Source organism: Rhinichthys klamathensis, unplaced genomic scaffold (genome assembly GCF_029890125.1).
Source record: "Rhinichthys klamathensis goyatoka isolate OS25496 unplaced genomic scaffold, OSU_Roscu_1.1 h1tg000020l_1, whole genome shotgun sequence".
NCBI lineage: Eukaryota > Metazoa > Chordata > Actinopteri > Cypriniformes > Leuciscidae > Rhinichthys > Rhinichthys klamathensis.
The window spans coordinates 3077626-3097114 of record NW_026606571.1 but is presented as its reverse complement, the minus strand read 5'-3'; the positions used below and the strand labels follow the sequence as shown (position 1 = coordinate 3097114).

General features: G+C 39.1%; 1 protein-coding gene across 3 annotated transcripts; it reads right to left on the bottom strand.

The window, feature by feature from the left end:
- Positions 1 to 5566: 5566 nt before the first annotated feature.
- Positions 5567 to 18009, bottom strand: cables2a (Cdk5 and Abl enzyme substrate 2a). Of its 3 annotated transcripts, XM_056239732.1 has the most exons (10): positions 17460 to 18009; positions 12491 to 12583; positions 9809 to 9886; positions 9042 to 9138; positions 8675 to 8843; positions 8428 to 8478; positions 7839 to 7936; positions 7394 to 7500; positions 6034 to 6238; positions 5567 to 5928 (listed from the first exon to the last, which is right to left on the bottom strand). In XM_056239732.1, exons 1-10 carry the CDS (start codon positions 17981 to 17983, stop codon positions 5788 to 5790), a joined length of 1563 nt encoding a protein of 520 aa, XP_056095707.1. In that variant the 5' UTR covers positions 17984 to 18009; the 3' UTR covers positions 5567 to 5787. The 3 variants fall into 3 exon arrangements, with proteins under 3 accessions (XP_056095707.1, XP_056095708.1, XP_056095709.1); XM_056239733.1 differs by lacking the exon at positions 8428 to 8478; XM_056239734.1 differs by lacking the exon at positions 9809 to 9886.
- Positions 18010 to 19489: the final 1480 nt, after the last annotated feature.

The window sequence follows — 19489 nt, the reverse complement described above, 5'->3', positions numbered from 1 at the left end:
GACAATGATCCTCAACACAAATTGTTTAAGACAGAACAAGCAAAAAATGCCTTGGACAGTGCTACAAGTAATGTATTTGCCCAGCAAAGCACAAGTAATTTGATCTAAAAATGTTTTTAAAAATGTTGAATCGATGCCCTCAATACAGGCCTGAATGTAATCTCACACCTCTAAAAGGTTACATTTACCACTCCAGTCTGTCATTTACAAACTCATAACTCCACAATTCAGTGTTATTTGTGTGGGCATATATTGACGCGCAACTACCAATCAGAACAAAGGACGAAGAAACCTCCACCAATCAAAGACAAGCCCCTCCCCTTCTGCTAGATTGGGTTGGTTGACACCAAAAAGTGGATTAGTAACTAATTATATTCGCACTTCACAATAATGATAATACCTCAGTGTGATGGATGGGTGTATGTTCTCTTGCAAGCTTATTTCACTCCTTGCAACATTCACAACTTGCAAACCATCAAACATGATTTGAATGCAGACAATGCAACATTGTTTAGTGATTTGGAATAATTAAAGACTGTTCATTTATCTTAAGAGGTTTAGTTTTCAGAGCACTCCAGTGAACTCTGAACCAGACTATTTTAATGTTGAGCAAGCAATCTCATTGGTGGCAGAATCAGCAGAGGCCAATCAGCTTGCCACGTTAATGATATGATTGCTTGCAGGTTGCATAAAAAGGACCTATTAGGCTGTGCCATCTAGAGCGTCTTGACTTAACCATTTATATTTAGGCACTGCTCTCTGCTGGAACTATCAGCCCATTAAACTGAGTGACCTGCAGAATGTCTTAGCAACAATGAATGAAAGACAAGGAGGATAGATCATTGTAGTAGTGCTATAAAATTGCTGTCACTATAAGATTGTATTAAGTACTGACATTGTCAACTTTCTTTTTTCAATGGATCTCGCAAGTGTTTTAACATCGAGGTCATGGCACCGATTCAGGTAATGCTGAAGTGCTGCAGAAGCTTGCTAGCCTGGTTAAAACCAGACCATTCTCAGTTGTAACTGAGTTATGGTCTGGCAAAGCGTCATAGACAAATCATTTCCAGAGGAGCGTCACCAACGGACGTCGCGGATAGACCTAAAACCAATCAGAGTGTTGGAGATGACGTATGCAGAGCGGCGGAGAAACATTGTTGCTCCGAGTGTTGTTCTTTGCTCGGTTTTTAACAAAAAGGAAATGTTCAAATTGCTTAAAACAGACGCGATAGCTGATTTGAACGAGTGATGTTCGACGGCGGCATCCATCTTTGTAATGTAGGCTACAAAATCTGCTTCAAAATGCCAGCGCTGTCGGCATCGTGTAAAGCCCGCCCCAACGTTTCTGATTGGTGCCTCGATTTCGGCGGATTGGAAATGAGCTTGAATGAGCTCTTTGCCAGACTAACTTTCAGAGCAAATCTAAATTTGGCGGAAGTTGTCTGGGTTTTCCCAGGCTAGAAGCTTGCCTCCCATCTGGAGAATCTCCCCCTCAAAACATGGAAGAACCCCACAAAATGTTCTTTTACCTTGCCGCAGTTTCAGCAGGTTTGACTACTACTGCATAGTAATGCACCGAACCTTTTTTTTTTTTTTACGGAAACTAAACCTGTCATTAAAGTCTGCATGAAACAGAAATTTGGAATAGTCTTGTCTTCCCTATTGGAAACTAAATCCGAATTAAACTGCTTCTCAAACAAGAAAAAAAATGTAGGGCGGGACTTTATTTTGTCCATCTAAAATTAAATGAATCGTTGTGATTTTCTATTGCTGTGATCTGTGAGTGACTGGTTGCCCCACTAAGAGGGGGAGGGGGAGTTTATTTTGATTAGTGATTTATGAGGGTTTTTTTTTTAATAATGATGTGCACTGATAAATCATTCATAATAAATACTGCAATATTCCATAAAGATAATTGTCAACTTTTATTTCATGGGGATGTTGAGCCCAAAACCAAAATAAAGTTGTGCACACGAAATGGACAATGACAGTGAAAATAGGCCCCCCGAATCGAATAGGCTATTTTCTATTTCTGAAGTTTCGGTATATCACTAATTCTGTATGCTTAATTTCAAAAACAAGTTTGTTAGCATATCTGCTTTTGTACACATTTAATTCATTGATAAATCTAAGATGTGTGAAATAAATGTGGAAGTTGGGATCTTTGAGTCAGTTTGGATTGCTAACAGAAGCTGTAGAGGTGGCCCTTTAAAATGTACACAAACTGATCTGGTTCATTCCAGCTAAAACCTTTTCTTTACAAACTTGTTTATACTTTCATACATTCCTCTCTCCCAGACATCCTTCTATTACGTCGGTAGTTTATACAAAATGGCCTTACAAGGGCAAAACTGATGTACTCTAATGTATCTAGACAATTGTTTTTGGTTAAATTTACATGAATTGTGTAATAAAAAGCAAGCTTCCAATAAGAACAGCTGAAGTTGTTTTGGGGGTTTTTTGTAGACGTGGGAGCGTTTGTCAAGGCCATGGAAGGTGAAGGCAAGTCAAACGAAGAAGGTGAAAGGAGGACGTGAGTTTGGATTCGCCAACTCTCCACATGAGTTAGAGCTTCATGTTTTCTATAGCTAAATGTAATGTTAAAAGTCTTGTCATTTTTTTAATGTTAACACTGTCCTATCCTAGCTTCAAGTTGCAATGAAACACAAGTAGCAACAGATATTCTTACATACTGTGGCATATGTCTGAGTGTAACGGATTATCAAAAAAATCGGAGAGCTTTCTGTCCCTCCATTGACAGCTACGCAGCTACCACTAAGTTCATAAAAAGATTGTTATGTTTAAGCAGTCTCACATTAGTACTTTTTGCTAAACTAATGGCACAGGGGTGAGATTACCTGCATGTCTGAACAATAGGCATTTCACGTTTCTCTTTTAATCAGATCATCTCTTTATCTTTACTAAAAACTTTTTCCAAGTAAAGAGACTTGTAAATAATTTGGCATGTGTAAACCGTGAGAACAAACCTCAGACAAGTGAAATTTAAAAACATCTTTATAAATGCAAATAGAAAAAAAATGACAACACATCACAACAGATAGGACCCTGTGAACAGTTCAGTCCAAACTAAAGTCCGTCTCACACTGCCTAATAAACACCAAAATCCAATGGTTTTTGGTTCAGTGTTAATCCTGTTGGCGTTTTATCTGGCAGTGCAAACCAGCCTCACGTCATTCTATGACATACTGCTAAAATAGACAATTTTGAAAAATACATCTTTTGGAAGAAATTTCATAGACACACACTCAAAAAAAAAAAAAACAGTATTCTCATGCAGAATGTCACAGGATTCCCCTCACAGTGTTTGTACTGTTCTACCTCCTCAAAAAGCTTCTACGACAGTATCACAGGAGTGAATGTATTCACATACGGTGAGAAATCAATCAACACGTCACACGGTTTTCCAACCGGATTCTACAGTCACATTCATAACGTGTGTCAACGTGTGTGATGACTCGGTATTAAAAATATTAAAGAGGCGGGATGTGTGGAAAATGTTATGGCAACAGAACCATACTGACAAATGTAATAGAAAAGGCACTTCATTCTTCAACGCTCAGTGAAGACTAATAGTGAAGTATGATTACCTATAATTCTCTCCAATTCAATTACAATCTCACAGTTGATCATTTGTCTAAGCAATGGGAATTTTGATCAGTCTAGATTCCTGAGGGAAAGGAGCCAATGGCCCATCATGTTAAAAAGGCCACCACTAGATGGTGGATATGTGCTTCCCTGTCAAAACAATCAACAGATATCAGATTTGAAAACAAAGTTGCATATTTCTAGTAATGCTGCACACTGTGATACTGTCCAGGTCTGAAAGTAAACATGGGCCACTCCTATATGGTGTATAAACATTTCCAAATGATTCAATTACATCAGAGTTGTCAAATATATGATATTGTATGAACACTAACCAAGAAGATTCAGAAAGGTTAGGTCGTATTCAACACTGCACAACACAAAACAGACTCACTCGGTCAATAAGGTGCCGTTTCCTTTGTGACCAAATACACAAAATTTGAATATACAGGTGTGGAGTTATCTGTAACACCTACTGTACCGTTTGAAACATAGTCAATCAACATTGCACATAAGATCATTAGGACACAGTTGAAAGCAAAAAATTAAACATGTTATCACTGTAATTGTCATAGCTGTGCATTTTACTAAGAAAAAAAAAAAAAAAAAAAAAAAAAGAGTTCTGTCAAGACATTGAAAAACAACTGGTAAATGGTTCAGTTTCTGTTTAAAAATGGCACTCACATATTCATAAGACTTTTTACATTCAACGCTACCAGGGATAGTTCACCCAAAAATAAAAAATCTGTCATAATTTACCCACCCTGAAGTTGTTGATAGAGTTTCTATGTATTTTTTTTTTTTTTTTCATACTATGGAAGTCAATGGGGCCCATCAACTGTTTGGTAACCCATATTCTTCAAAATATCATCTTTTGTGTTCAACAGAAGAAAAAAAATACAACTTGAGGGTGGATGACAGAATTTTCATTTTCAGGTGAATTATCCCTTTAAAGAACATTGTATCACTGTTAAACAACAGACTAGTAGTTGGTAAATGTTTGATAACAAAAAACAAACAAACCGAGAGATTGAGAGAAAAGCACAATTAATGTGCCCGTTAAATGTCATCTCTAACATAGAGTACCAGGCTGGATACGCATCGGAATGCCACACGCACGGAATACCCCAAAACGCATCAAAAAAAAAGAAACGACAACAAAAAACACGTAAAGCGTCATCAAAAATATATTCAGTATTCATAAATTATGAATTTTAATCAAATTTAAGTCATTCAAAAATAAAATATTGCATAAATAAAGTGATGCATTAAAGGGATACTCCACCCAAAAATTAAAAATCTGTCATCATCTACTCACCCTCAAGTTGTTGCAAACCTGTATGAGTTTCTTTCTTCTGCTGAACACAAAAGGAAGATATTTTGAAGAACGATTGGAACCAAACATTTGTTTGGCACCATTGACTTCCATAGTAGAAAAAAAAAATACTAATGGAAGTCAATGGTGCCAAAGTTCCAATCGTTCTTCAAAATATCTTGCTTTGTGTTCAGCAGAAGAAAGAAACTCACACAGGTTTGCAACAACTTGAGGGTGAGTAGATGACAGAATTTTCATTTTTGGGTGGAGTATCCCTTTAAGAAAAAACTTTAATAAATGACGATTAATAAGCATTTGTGGAATTAAACAACTTAAAATACAAGAAAAAAATGATTAAAAAAATCAGTGCTTCAAGTAAGCCTGTCTCTACACATGTATGATTTATAAAATCAGATTCATGAAGTGAAGATGGGAGTGTCTAGGCCACTGGACATAACAGAGAATATTCCACTGATCTTTTTAATCAATAAATAATACAAATAACTTTCCATAACTGCCATAAGATAAGAATGCCACCTCTCTGGTCTACAGACAGTTGTTAAAAGAATAGTTCACGCCAAAATGACAATTCTGCCATAATTTTCTCACCCTCATGTTGATCCAAACCTGTACAACTTTCTTTTATTCTATGTTCTACAGAAGAAAATATTTTGAGAAAGTTTCAGTGTTTTTTGTCCATACAATGGAAGTCAATGGTAACCAAAATGGTTTGGATGGTCCAACATTCTTCTATATATCTATTTTTTTGTGTGTGTTCTGCAGAAGAAAGTCATACAGGTTTGGAACAACATCAGGGTGAGTAAATCATTTTGGGGTGGACTATCCCTTTAAGGGCCCTCTCCATTTCAGCCCTGCTGTACCAGCCTGCGATAGTGAGGCATGACCTTGCTGTCCGGGAGGTAGAGTGCCATCTCCAAGGCAACCAGAACCGTGAACTCCAGGGAAATCAACTCTTTGCGATTTATCCGGAAACGCTCCTCCAACCTCTATTCAGAGTAAGCCAGATCAATGGGTAGGGCGAAAGAGAGAGAGAAAGTTACTACATAAATCATAATAAAAGATAATAAAATCCAAATCAGCAAGACACTTACATCAATCAGTTGCTTGACCTCTTGTTTCTTGAGGTCGCTGCTAATCTTGGCAGCTAGTAAAACGCAGGCGGCAGACACCAGCTTTCGGTTATTCTTGTTCAACCTCCCTTGCAGAACCAGCTTCTCAAAGTAAACAAAGGCCATCGCTATGGTAACTGGCTGTAGGCCACACTCCTCGCTCACTGAGCGCATCTCCCTTTTCAAACTGTGGTGCAAATTAAACTTAATTAGAACCAATTTACAACATGGCCATGAAAACAGATTAAATATTAATCACATTTCAAGCTACTTTATTTCATTCACCCTTAAATGTACATAATGTTGTGATAGTGTTGTGTGCTAAATTAAAGACCCGATGAAATGGCTTGACGTGTGCTATTTCTTTCCTGTGTTGACATTTTCCATTACACCTGGTATTAAGATATTAAGAGACACATTCCCGTTCACACCTGGTGTTTTAATCCGTCTCTTTTGTCCACTTTCAACCACTTCTGTCCTGATTCCTTTAAGGGGAGGGTCTATGGGCAGGTAAATGTATGGGCTTTTCCAGATTTTTCGATCTAATGGACGAAATAAGCTTGCGCAATTTACATACGAACGCACACAGAGACATATGGAGAGCATCAGCTTTCGTTTCTGCTATGAAAGCCGCAAGACCAGGCTGAACGCGGTGCGTGTTAGAAATCAGGAATGGTAATAGAAAATTGAAACTTCAAACCAAACTTGGGTCTCCAGTCGACAAAGTTTAAATCCCGTCTGGCTAGGGCGCTTCCCATAATGTTCAGGCGTTAAGTCAGTAGGCAGTCATTTGAGGCTGTTCGAACACATTCAAACACATGAGCGTTTACAGTACACTATGAACACGGTCGAATGTGTTTCCGACTACCTCTGGAAGTGGTTGAAAGTGGACAAGCTCAAAACGTTTTAGACCCCGTTAACACCTGCATTTAGCATCGTCCACTTGTGAACCGATCAACCAACACGCATCCTAAAACCAGGTGTAAACAGGGCCCAAGATGCATAAATATAAAATTTCTGGCCAATAACAAAAAAAAAAAGGTCAATATTAAAATTCTATTCTAATAAATAAAACATTATAAATAAATAAAATCCTTGAAGTTAATTTAGGCATCACAATGTTATAATGTACACTTTGAAAAATGGATATTCATTTTGAGATTTACAAAATGTGTTTTTAAAGGTGAACATAAAATGTGATGGTAAAGCAAATCTAAATGTAGAAATATGAGAAATGAGCATGCACAGTGAAATTTCCAATATCTAATAATGCTAACAGACAAGGACTAAAAGCAACAACTCAGGCCTTCAACCATTTTATTTGGCATAAAAATGACTTTACCTTCTGATTTTGCTTAGTGTTAGCTTTATGTGAGGAAACTTCTCCTTGAACGTCTCATTCATGTCTTTCTTCAAGTCAGACGGTTTCACATACTCTATAACGGTTGTCTGGAGGGGACAAGGTGAATTATTATAGGTGTCAAAAGAATGTATGGCTTTTTATGGCTACTAAAACAATTATGGATGTGAGCATTCAACTTTTACAGCTAAAGCCTAGTCAGCTATTATACATAAGAGTTCATGCTTCATGCCTTTAGCTATGGTTAGACCATATTGAGCCCTAAGGGTTATCATATGACATGCTGATGTGATCTGATATAGGTTAATAAGATGGGTTCAATGATTATGAATCACCAACATGCTGTAGTGCAATTCAAATGTCCTTTCAAAGCCTTTTCATTGGTATCAGATTACTAAATCTGTATTGGTTCAGTTAAGAATCTTACCACATAAGATGCAAAAATTAACACTCGTTTGTGCTTCCCACAAGGCCACTGGGGGTCACTGAGTAAGTTGGGGTCATAGTCTGACAGCTCGTCCACACCTAGCAAGAGTTACAACATTAAACATGTACACATGTATGGACTTTTTTGAAAGAAATTTATACTTTTATTCAGCAAGGTTGCATGAAATTGATACACAAATTTCAACATTGATAAGTGGGCTGAAACGTTGTCAATGTCGACAATAAAAAACATTTTTCGAAAAATATTTTTTGTTGTCGAATAGTCTTTTGATCTAAAGGCCTGCAATAACACGGTTTGAACAGTGGGACGCTGTAATGCAATACAGTAATGCATTGCAGCCTTCCCCCAAGACACGGCGCTTTGAAGTGCAAACTAAGCCGAAGCATTAGAGTGTTTGGCTCTGTTTGGAAAGTTAAACATAACTAAAAAAATAATAATTTGATCATGAAAAAATTTATGAAAAATCATGAAAAAATTTACCCGAGTTGAATATATCAAATCACAAGCTTATGAATAGAAATTGAATCGTGAAAATTGTCAATGCCCAGCCTTAATAAAAACACAGTACCAGTCATTGTAGCAGTTGGACTATTGATGACTTCTGAAGAGGACAGAAAACCTGAAGGAGATTGGTCTATTCAGTTTGCTTGAAGTTCATTAATAAGACATTTTTGGGGAGCATAAGACACTTTCAAAAACTGCATAGAGGCCTTTCTGACCCCAAACTTTTTAACAGTAGTGTAGATAAAAGTCCCCAATGAATAAACATAAAAATGCTATAATTAGCACATAATGTATCTGCACATGTAACTCACCAGTATCTTGTATAACTGTGCTGTTGATTCGGGAAGGGGTGAAGTTCTTCTGCCCGTTGATACGGTTTCGAGACATTGCCGTCTGAGCTGTACTGATGTCAGGTGGGCCACTGCTCTTCTGCCTGACCAAGGCATTAGTTGGGAGCAGAAAACGGGCATATGATACTGTCTGCAACACAAAATTCCAGGGCTATCAGAGTAAACAAACATTTACATTGCGCAAAAATCTCACTGACCCAATACTGCACCTTGCACAATCATGCTTTGAAACAGATATTGATACACCACCAAATAAACAACCAAGGAGGTTTCTAAGCCAAATAATCATGCCTTTTGCTCAATCTTAAAGTAATATATCCCCTCTTACCTTTCCAAAGTCCACCTCCACTCCCTCTAATCCAGGGACTATTTCAACTCCACCACCAGAAGAGTGTCTCTGTCTCTGGGCTTCTAGTTTAGAGTCACTGCAAGGGAAAGATAAATTATTAACAGTCAGAATTTAATAACTTTTCTCTGCACTGAAACAATTTCTTTTATTCCGATATTGAGATAAAGACTCCTCTGTCTCTTATTGCTTTTGCCTGATGCAAAAGACACTAGCGGAGCCTGTTAATATACCAGCAGACTGTTTATAGGCTGGTCTGTTTGTAAAGTCATTCTTCATTTACAAGTTATTACGGTTTCATTATATTAAAGCTTAGAATGATACATCTGTGTTTTTTAAATAAATGCATACTGACAACAAAACAAAAAAAATTCTATGAATGATGTGATTGGCCAGTGTACGACAGGTGGACAAATCACTGTGAACTGGACTGCCAAAAGCAAAATCTAATCACTTCTAAAAATTGTGTTTACCGAATAAAAGGATTCATTTTATAAAAAAATAAAATAAAAAAAATCATACTGACCCCAAACTTTTGAACGGCAGTATAAATTAAAATTATTTTAAAACAGAGCACTTTACACACTCAACACATTTTCTTCCATAAATAAATCATTTAGTCTTTTGTACATCATATTTCATAGTCCAGGCTTTACTTAAAGAAAAAAACAGTTGATTTGTCCATCCCTTGTGGATTTGCATGATATGAATTGAAATGAGTTATTTGGCTGACTGTGGTGGCTCTGTACCTGATGTGATAACTCTCTCCATAGGGCAATACAGAGAAAGCAGCACACAGGGATCTCTTGGCACAGATCAGCACAACCCTGCAGGACACAGATGGCAAGTGCACACAGAACAGACAACATCAGTCACCTAAACCATCCCAGTACACCAGCCATGTTTACACCACACACGTGCATATGGGTCACAACAACATGCAGCACAACGCAAATGGGAGATCAAATGGCACTGGAAATGACATTGGTGACAAAATGAGCCAACAAAAGTCGATCCATTCTTCAACCACCCATCCAGAAATGGTCAATTTAAAGCAGCATGTAGCTTTCTATGTCAAAGTAGATTGGTCAGCATGACCAACTCTGATTACAACAAACTCTGTCACATTTCCCAGGAGGCTGAACGGCATCACACTTAACAGGTCAGCAGCTTGTGACATGGGTTATGTTCAATGAGGTCAAAGGGTCATTATAACATCACTGCTGATGTCATGAGGCTGGGGGTGAATGTGCACATGAGCGAAGGCATGATTTCATGGTTGATGATGTAATGCGACATTAAGCCAGGGGGTAAAACTGTGTATTGCGTAATATACAAGATAATATCAGAAAATAGCACTCCTTTTTCTTTTCTTTTTGAAATTGAATCTCTTTGCACTGTGCGTTTTGTTTTTGTACTATGTTTGTTCTTGCTTTTGTTTTTTTCTTTCTTTAACCTGTGTAAAATGAACCACCAAATAAGGTTGTGTATAAGTCATGTTATGTTATGGTGCAATAAAAAAAGAAAGAAAAGAACACTTTGCTGATGCAGAATACAAAAGTAAATTGGGATTTTGGCACAGTTTACCGGAGGAGAAAAGTAAGTTAGAGGGAGGAAGAAAGAAAAGGAATCAGGGAGGAAGAGCACTTTTGGAAGCATTTATCTTACGCAACTGAGTTTCACTACATTTTAATGTCTCTTGCCAAGGTGTAGTTCTATTTCAGAAGATGCCAGCGATCTATAAGGTTCCATTCAAGATTGATTTAATTTAGCTCGGTTGTTCCCCGTGTAGGCAGACACATCTACCCCCCATTTCTTCTGTCTAAGAACCTAAATGAGTTATACCAGTGAGTACTTATGCCAGTTATTAAGTTAGCGAAGGAATCACAGAGTCTGTCTGAAGCTGCACTGTTTCACTTAGCATGAGAGCACAGAATTATTCAGCCTGAGGAAACAGTCCAGCATCCACTTTTTTATATTCACCCTACATGACTTGAGTCATGGGAATTGAACTCCTCTATCCTAATGATTACATTTTATTAAAAAAATAAAATATGCATTCAACCAAATTAAGTTAACTAAAAAAAAGTTAAGAAGCTGAATTTCAGCAAAATTATAGAAAGTATAGAAAATTAAATAATCAAATATTCATTAAACAAAATTAAGTTAACTTACTAACAAATAAAAGTTAAGAAGCTAAGTTCAGCTAAATATTTCATTGTCCCACCTACAAAATGTATTAAGTAAAATGAATTTGTAATGTATAAGTATTTGACACAATAATGATCATTAAACGGTTAAATTGTCTTTGCAATGTAAGCATCATTAAGTATGTAAATATATTACTATGGTACTATATGCATGTTATTATCAGTCATTTTTTTAACTCTGTCTCTGTCCACCAAGGTCTACTTATGGCGCTTTTCCACTGCATGGAACGGTACGGTTCGGTTCGGTACGGCACGCTTTGGCGCTTTTCCACTGCATGGTACAGTACGGCTCGGTTCGGTACGGCTCACTTATGGCGCATTTCCACTGCATGGTACGGTACGGTACGGCTCACTTATGGCGCATTTCCACTGCATGGTACGGTACGGTACGGCTCGCTTCGGCTCGCTTTAAATGGTACCTGGTCTGTTGAGGTTCCAAGCGTACCGTACCGATACTAAAATGTGACGTGAAAACACTACAGATCACTGATTGGTCAGACAGACAGAATCGTCACTATCAGCGTCATTGTATTTGCGACACGAGCCACTAAACCCACTAGATTTAAATAGCCAGTAGACAACAGCCACCGCTGTAGCACCTGTTTTAAAACTACTTGCTTGACTTGCTTGAAGAAAAAAGAAAGAAAGAAAACTTCCATAAAAAAGAAATGGCTGAATCGTGGTCAGTGGACGAAGTGCAGACGTTCGTCTCGTTGGTTGCCGAGGAGCGGATAAACTATAACGGTCCGACTATAATCCCACCCACTTTGAAGCGGTACTAACTGCAGTGGAAAAGCAAACCGAGCTAAAGCGAGCCGCGCCGTGCAGTGCTGAGCCGAGTCGTACCAAGCAGTGGAAAAGCGAAGCAAGCGAAGCGAGCCGAACCGTGCAGAGCCGAACCGTACTGAGCCGTACCAGCAGTGGAAAAGCGCCATTAGCTTCAAACAGATTCAAGACCCCTGGTCTAGACTGAATATTTTTGTCCAAAAATTTAGTCCTAACCCTAACCATAACGTATCCCTAAAATCAGAGGGAAATGATGTAGAAGCACCTAACTCTGGTTGTAAACCTAAACTTGAGATAAACTGTAAACTTGTCCCTCAAATCTGATTGGTATGTTGTAGTTGTTAATGTACAGACTTAATTTGGGGGGGGGGAAACAAAAAAAACTGTCCTTATGGGGAAAATACTTCCTAAACCATGTCAAACCCGCCAACTCACCTACTCCCTCGAGTATCATATGGTCTCATATTCTTGATGAAGTGAACTTTCTTGGAAACCTTTGGCCCCGGAGACCCAGAAAGGTTACGTGTCCTGCAACAAGAATGTAGATACATACATGCGACTTTAATATAAGCTTAGAGACAAATTGTGATGTATTAAATTGAAGTAAAGGCATAATCTTTTGGCCCTTGACTATAAACTACGGCTTAAAAGGTCGCCCGTCCAGCATCAGTCTATCAGCAGACCTTACATAAAGAGATGAGAGGGTGAGGGGAACAGAACAGGAGAGAGATGAAAGGCAAACAAAGACAACACAGGAAATGATGTGTATATGTACTGCAGTGGGATCATGAGGCTCGGTTTACATAAGCAACATCATCTACCAGCAGATAAAGCTTGTTGCGACTGGTTGATGGCCTTTATGCTATACTTCTCTGACTGACTCAGCAGTCTCCTCTCAGTTATCAACTCTGACAGCAGTGAAATCTTATCACCATAAAAACCTTCCATCCGTCTTATGGGTCTTCCCTAATCTCAGACTGTTATCACAGTTACAGAGGACTTTACTTTTAAAGTCAAATACAAAGACAAGACAGACAACTCACTCATTACACAGAATATAACCATCAAACCTTTATTACTCTTGTAATGATTAATTAATAACTTTTTTCAATACACTTTATATCCGAGACCGAAACATCTTTGTTTAGGTCTTTTAATTTTGCCTAGAGTAGTCCAGATTATGAATGAATGAGTCTTATGAGCCAATTCTTTTAGTAAATCACAAAACATATGGCACAATGTGGCATAACCTGAGTGTTCAGATCCGCAAAAGAATGTGTCTTATGAGCACTTCCTTTTTAGTGAATCATAAAAAATAAAAAAACAGCGTGACTTTCCGAACAAATGACTCTTATTAGTCGGTTTCTATTGTGAATCAAAAACATACATTGCAACTTAAATAGTCTGATTCTGGGATGAATACGTTTAATGAGTCAGTTCTTTTTAGTGGGTCAAAAATATGCAATGCAGAATAGTCTGATTGCCGAACAAATTACTAATTTGAGCTGATTCGCTTTATTGAGTCACTACACTTATCAATCAGTTAAAGGGTAAGTTCACCCCAAAATGAAACTTATCCAATAACTGACTCACCCTCAAGCCAACCTAGGTGTATATGACTTTTTTCTTTCAGCCAAACACAATTGAAGTTATATTAAAAGATATCCTGGCTCTTCCAAGCTTTATAATGGGAGTGAATAGTAGGCTAACTGAGATTTTGAAGGCCAAAAAAATGTGACAAATCCACCATAAAAGTAATCTATACTGCCCCCCAGGAGGTTAATAAAGGCCGTCTGAAGCGAAGCTTTTTTGTAAGACAAATATCCATATTTATTACTTTATAAACTATAATCACTGGCTTCCGGTAACGACCATATGCGAGTAGAGTTCCGCCCGAAGAGTGACCTCTGACCCGACGTATGACATAGGATGTAGGAGTAGCGTAAGCTTAGGTGAGAGCTAGACGCCTCTTGCAGTTTAAACAAATAGGGCTGGGAGACAACTCAAGCTCCTCCGATATTTCTCTTTAAATTTCTCTTTGCTCTATCCTCTGCGCTTCAATACGTAAAGCGTCCAGTCAGAGTTCCCTCTTCGGCCGGAACTAGACTCCGATAATAGTTTATAAAGTAAGCAAAAACGTAGAGGGAGTAAAATCTTTCCGTGGCAGGGACAGCTGCCACCGAGACCTGTCACTCCACCCGTCACCGCTATTGGCAGCTGTCTCTCGACCTGTCACCGCTATGTGCGCCTGCCACTCGACCTGTCACCGTTATGTGCGCCTGCCACTCGACCCGTCACCGCTATATGCGCCTGTCTCTCGACCTGTCACGGCTATACGCGCCTGTCCCGCATTCTGTCACGGCTATACGCGCCTATCCCGCGGGTCGCGTCACGGCAAAATGCGCCTGTCCCGCGATCTGTCACGGCTGTACCCGGCTGTCCCGCGACCTGTCACGGCTATACGCGCCTGTCCCGCGGTCTGTCACGGGTATACGCGCCTGTCCCTTGTTCCGTCACGGCTATACGCGCCTGTCCCACGACCCGTCACGGCTAAATGCGCCTGTCCCGCTTCCTGTCACGGCTATACGCGCCTGTCCCGTTTACTGTCACGGCTATACGCGCCTGTCCCGCGACCTGTCACGGCTATACGCGCCTGTCCCGCGTTCCGTCACGGCTAAATGCACCTGTCCCCCGACCCGTCACCACTATACGCGCCTGTCCCGCGAGCCGTCACGGCTATGGGCCTATCTCTCGACCTGTCACTGCCATACGCGCCTGTCCCGCTTGCCGTCACGGATATATGCGCCTGTCCCGCTACCTGTCACGGCTATACGCGCCTGTCACTCACGGTTAAATAAATCTATGCTATGGGCTAGTTATTGCTATAATTATTAATAATTATTTATATTATTATAATAATTATTATTATTATAGGCTATGTCAAGCCAACCTCACTGCATGCTATCTTAAGGTAAACTTGCACTAATGTTGCACTATGAAAGTGCGTATACCACGAATTTAATTTCTCGTGCCATTTATAAGCCAAAAATAGTTTTTGCGTAGGCCTATATGATACGCAGTATTTGCGTGTATATGATACGCAGTTTTCGCGTGCATATGATACGCACTTTTTGGCGTGTAATACGCACGCACTCCACACCCCAAATCCTACCCAAGAGATTTACAGTGCGTGCGCACTACCTTGGACCATTCAAACGTACAAAATCTGTTTCATGCCCTGTTTCCAAATTATGTTTTTGTAAAGAAGATCCATATTTATGTAAAGATTGTTATTGAAATATTAATTTAAATACATGTTTATATATATTTACAAATATATTTATAAAAATGTATGTAAATAAAATATTTCTTATACGCATGCAAATTTCAATAGGGGACTTTTTTGAAGTTTTATTACAAGAAATTGTAAGTGAAAAACTAATAAACATTCTTTGTATTTATACATATATTGCATTTTTTGCAGCATTTTAGGTTACTGTTATAACTCGGTTGCAAAGCAACTACATCACTGTGTATTTTAGACAAATATGGCCTCTTTAATGCAATATAATAGCCTAACTGTTTATCATTAACATTGATGTTTAAAAAAAAATCTAGCCTAAACATTGTTAGATTTAATGACAAAAAGACACCATAGCCATAGCCGTGCCCGTGACGGGTCGCGGGACAGGCTCGTATAGACCTGACGGGTCGCGGGACAAGCGCATATAGACCTGACGAGTCGCGGGACAGGCTCGTATAGACCTGACGGGTCGAGGGACAGGCTCGTATAGCCGTGACGGGTGGAATGACAGGTGCATTTAGCCGTGACGGCTCGCAGGACAGGCGCGTATAGCCGTGACAGGTCGCGGGACATGCACATAAAGCCGTGACGGGACGCGGGACAGGCTCATATAGACCTGACGGAAAGCGGGACATAGCCGTGACAGTGAGTGGGACAGGCGCATATAGCGGTGACGGGTCGCAGTACAGGCGTGTATATCCATGACAGGGCGCGGGAAAGGCGCATGTAGCGGTGACGGAAGGCGGGACAGGCGCATATAGCGGTGACGGAAGGCGGGACTGGCGTGTATAGCCGTGACAGAACGCGGGACAGGCGCATATAACGGTGACGGACGCCGGGACGGGCGTGCATACCCGTGACTGGTCGCGGGACAGGCGCATATAGCGGTGACGGTGTGCAGGACAGGCGCATATAGCGGTGACGGGTCGAGTGACAGGCGCACATAGCGGTGACGGGTGGAGTGACAGCTGCCAATAGCGGTGACGGGTGGAGTGACAGGTCTCGGTGGCAGCTGTCCCTGCCACGGAAAGATTTTACCCTTACTGCAAAAACGTCTTACAAAAACGCATCACTTTGCTTCAAAAGGCCTTTATTTAACCACCTGGAGCCGTATAGATTTTTTTTTTTTATGATTTATTGATGCGCTTTTTTTTTATGATGTATTGATGACACGAAAAATTGTGTTTGGCTGAAAAAAAAAAGTGTCATATAGACTCACTTTATGAACAGAAAGTTATTACTTTCCTCATGTCCGACTCGAATTAAACCGAGAATTGATTTTGTTATGTCAAAATGCAAATCAAAAATAGTTGATTTTCAAAATGTAGTTACAGATAAACATTATGGGTTTTGTTGTAATAAATGGTCATTTGTATTTATATAAATTATATTAGAAAATGCTATTGCGGAGAATTTTTATTTAATATAAAAGTTAGAACCAATATTTCGATTGCCTCACTAGTTGAATTTGTATTTCTTTAAAGTACTAAAAGAACCGGAACTAGAAATCCTTACGATTCCCAACCACTGATCTATATAAAATGACCAGTGTTCCCAACCTGTTCATTTTAGCAGGTCTCAAAAATGTCGCAGAAATATTTCCTGTCAAACTTCTGCCTAGAAAACAAGGCATCAAAGATGAAAATGAAAGTTAAACAATAAGGCGGAAGTCAGTCATTCAACGGAATATATTCGTTTTTTGTTTGGTTTTTCTCGTACTGTAATGTGCACTGTTTATAATACGTAACTGCTTCAAAAGTCACAAACGAATTTAAACACTGGTAAACAACAGGCCAGATGCAGTTTTGACTATCCAAAAGCGTGCTAAGATTTGGAAATAAACATAGCTTTCATAAACAAATATATATATATATATATATATATATATATATATATATATATATATATATATATATATATATATATATATATATATATATATATTCAGAATTGTTTAGGACAGCTGTAGAAAAGGTTACATCACACATTTACTCCACATTTGTTTGAATGGTGTAATTTATGCATACAAACCCAGCCAGAGAAAAAACGTCAATAACGCGTGTCATTGTTTGCCAAACTGCGTGCAAAAACAAAGCTCACCTTTGACGGGGATCAGGCACAGGGTTGGAGCCCGGGAATTGGCTGGGTGGTTTACTTGATCCTAAAACCGGATTCAGCGGTCCAGAGGTCGGTGAAAGAGGGGGTGCCTGGACTGACAAAGGATCTGCTCGTCCATCCTCAGTAAAAACGTCGCTGCTCCCTTGGTTTAATGCTGGAGGGGGGCTCAGAGGAGCAGGGTATGTGTTTGGTATAGGGGTCGCAGTTCCTCCGCTGATGGAGGATGTCACTTGTGTGAAGGTTCCGTAGCTGCTGGATGTCGACAGAGGGGGACCCGTCACCGACGACGACACACCGACATCTACACACCGGCTCTCGGCTTCCCTGGGGCCAACGATTCCATTGCTTAGGTTGTAAACCGGTCGCCCGTCCAAGGATATATTGGTGAGAAACAATAGTGCTGCTTGTCTGCGACGGGAATCCCGGGTTTTTCGCAGGTGTTCTTTGTGTGGTTTGGCTGAATTAGTCCTCGGACAGACGCGAGGACCGCAGGCAGCGGCCGCCATTCTACTGTGAGTAAGCTAAAAGCAGACAGAGCTCTTAGGGTGGCTGAGGGATTGGCCACGCCCCCTGACACCTTATTGGTTCAAATTCCTGACACTTGCATATAAATCAGACGTTGTCTCAGCGGATTGGACGAGAAGTCTTAGTTCATAAATTTGTACAATAGCTTGGCTTCAAATGTACAGTAAGGGCGCTAGCCCTTTCTCCAAATGTACAGGAGGACACAGACATCTGTTCCTTTCTTTGACACAAAGAAATATTTTTAATGACAGTGACACGTTTAGTCATTTATATTTGTATATTACATATAATTAAATGTGTATCTCTAAAAATAAGCATTAAGTAGTATTCACCCTGTATTCACCCTATATTTTATTACTAGTGAATATGAATGTCCATTTATGCAATTTCTAGTTGTATTCACACTGTGATGTTTGACTAACACTGCTAATACTTCTGCTCCACATGATGCTGTAAAAATCAATGAACATGCAGGTTAGCATAAGCCTGTCTAAGCTCTAAGTTTTAGCACAGCTCATCACAATGGTTGGCTTATATGTACAGTTATTCTGTTATGTAAATATGCAGTGTGGCGTCTAAAACAGCTCATGCGATAATAAAAGAGGATACAGAAAAGGAGGGGGAAAAGTAATTTCTGGATTCTTCAGTTTGATAAAAAGAGCCAAAATGAGAAGTTCTTGATAGCCTTGCAATAATATTACTATTAATAAAGAATTACATTTATGTTATTTAAATACATATCCAAATGCATAAAAGGCAATGGTTTGAGAATACAAATATGGCTGAAAGCATTACTGTTGCGATACATATAATTCCACATTATGTCATGTAATAAGGCTTGAGCAAATATTTCATAATCTACTGGTCCACTGTTAGTATGGGAATTAATCCGACCCATAGTCAGTCTGCTCAAAATACTTTCTGGAATTTTGTTTTATTTTATTATCAGACCAATTAAATTCATTTCCTCTGAATTTGACAGTGGATCTACAGTTTAACAAAAAAGTGAAAAGGAATAGTTTTGAATGACATCTCTACACTGTAAACCCTAATGCTCAAAATAATTAATTGGTTTGAGTAGGACAAACTTAAATTAAACAAATTAGTTCAGTCAAATTAACTTTTATGAGTATTTAGCACTTTCTTTTTCTTTCAAGTTCACTGAACTGATATATTTTAAGTAAACTGAACTGTTTCATTGTTTTGAGTTTTATGAAATTATTTATTTTAATTTAGACGAACTTAAGTTTAACTGAAACAGCCGTGATGTCTATTTCCCAGCATGCTTTGCCAATGGGACTCGAAAGGGAGAGTAAATGCTAAAATTAAGTGTAATATAATGTTTTTTTGTGTGTAAGATTAATGTTATGTGTGAGATTTAGTAGTGATTCATGTTTTGTTATGCTAATTTAGAAGAATTTCTGTTAATGTTGGCTTTAGGATAGTTACCATCATGGTGACAAGTGGTGCATGCAGCTTGATTTGAG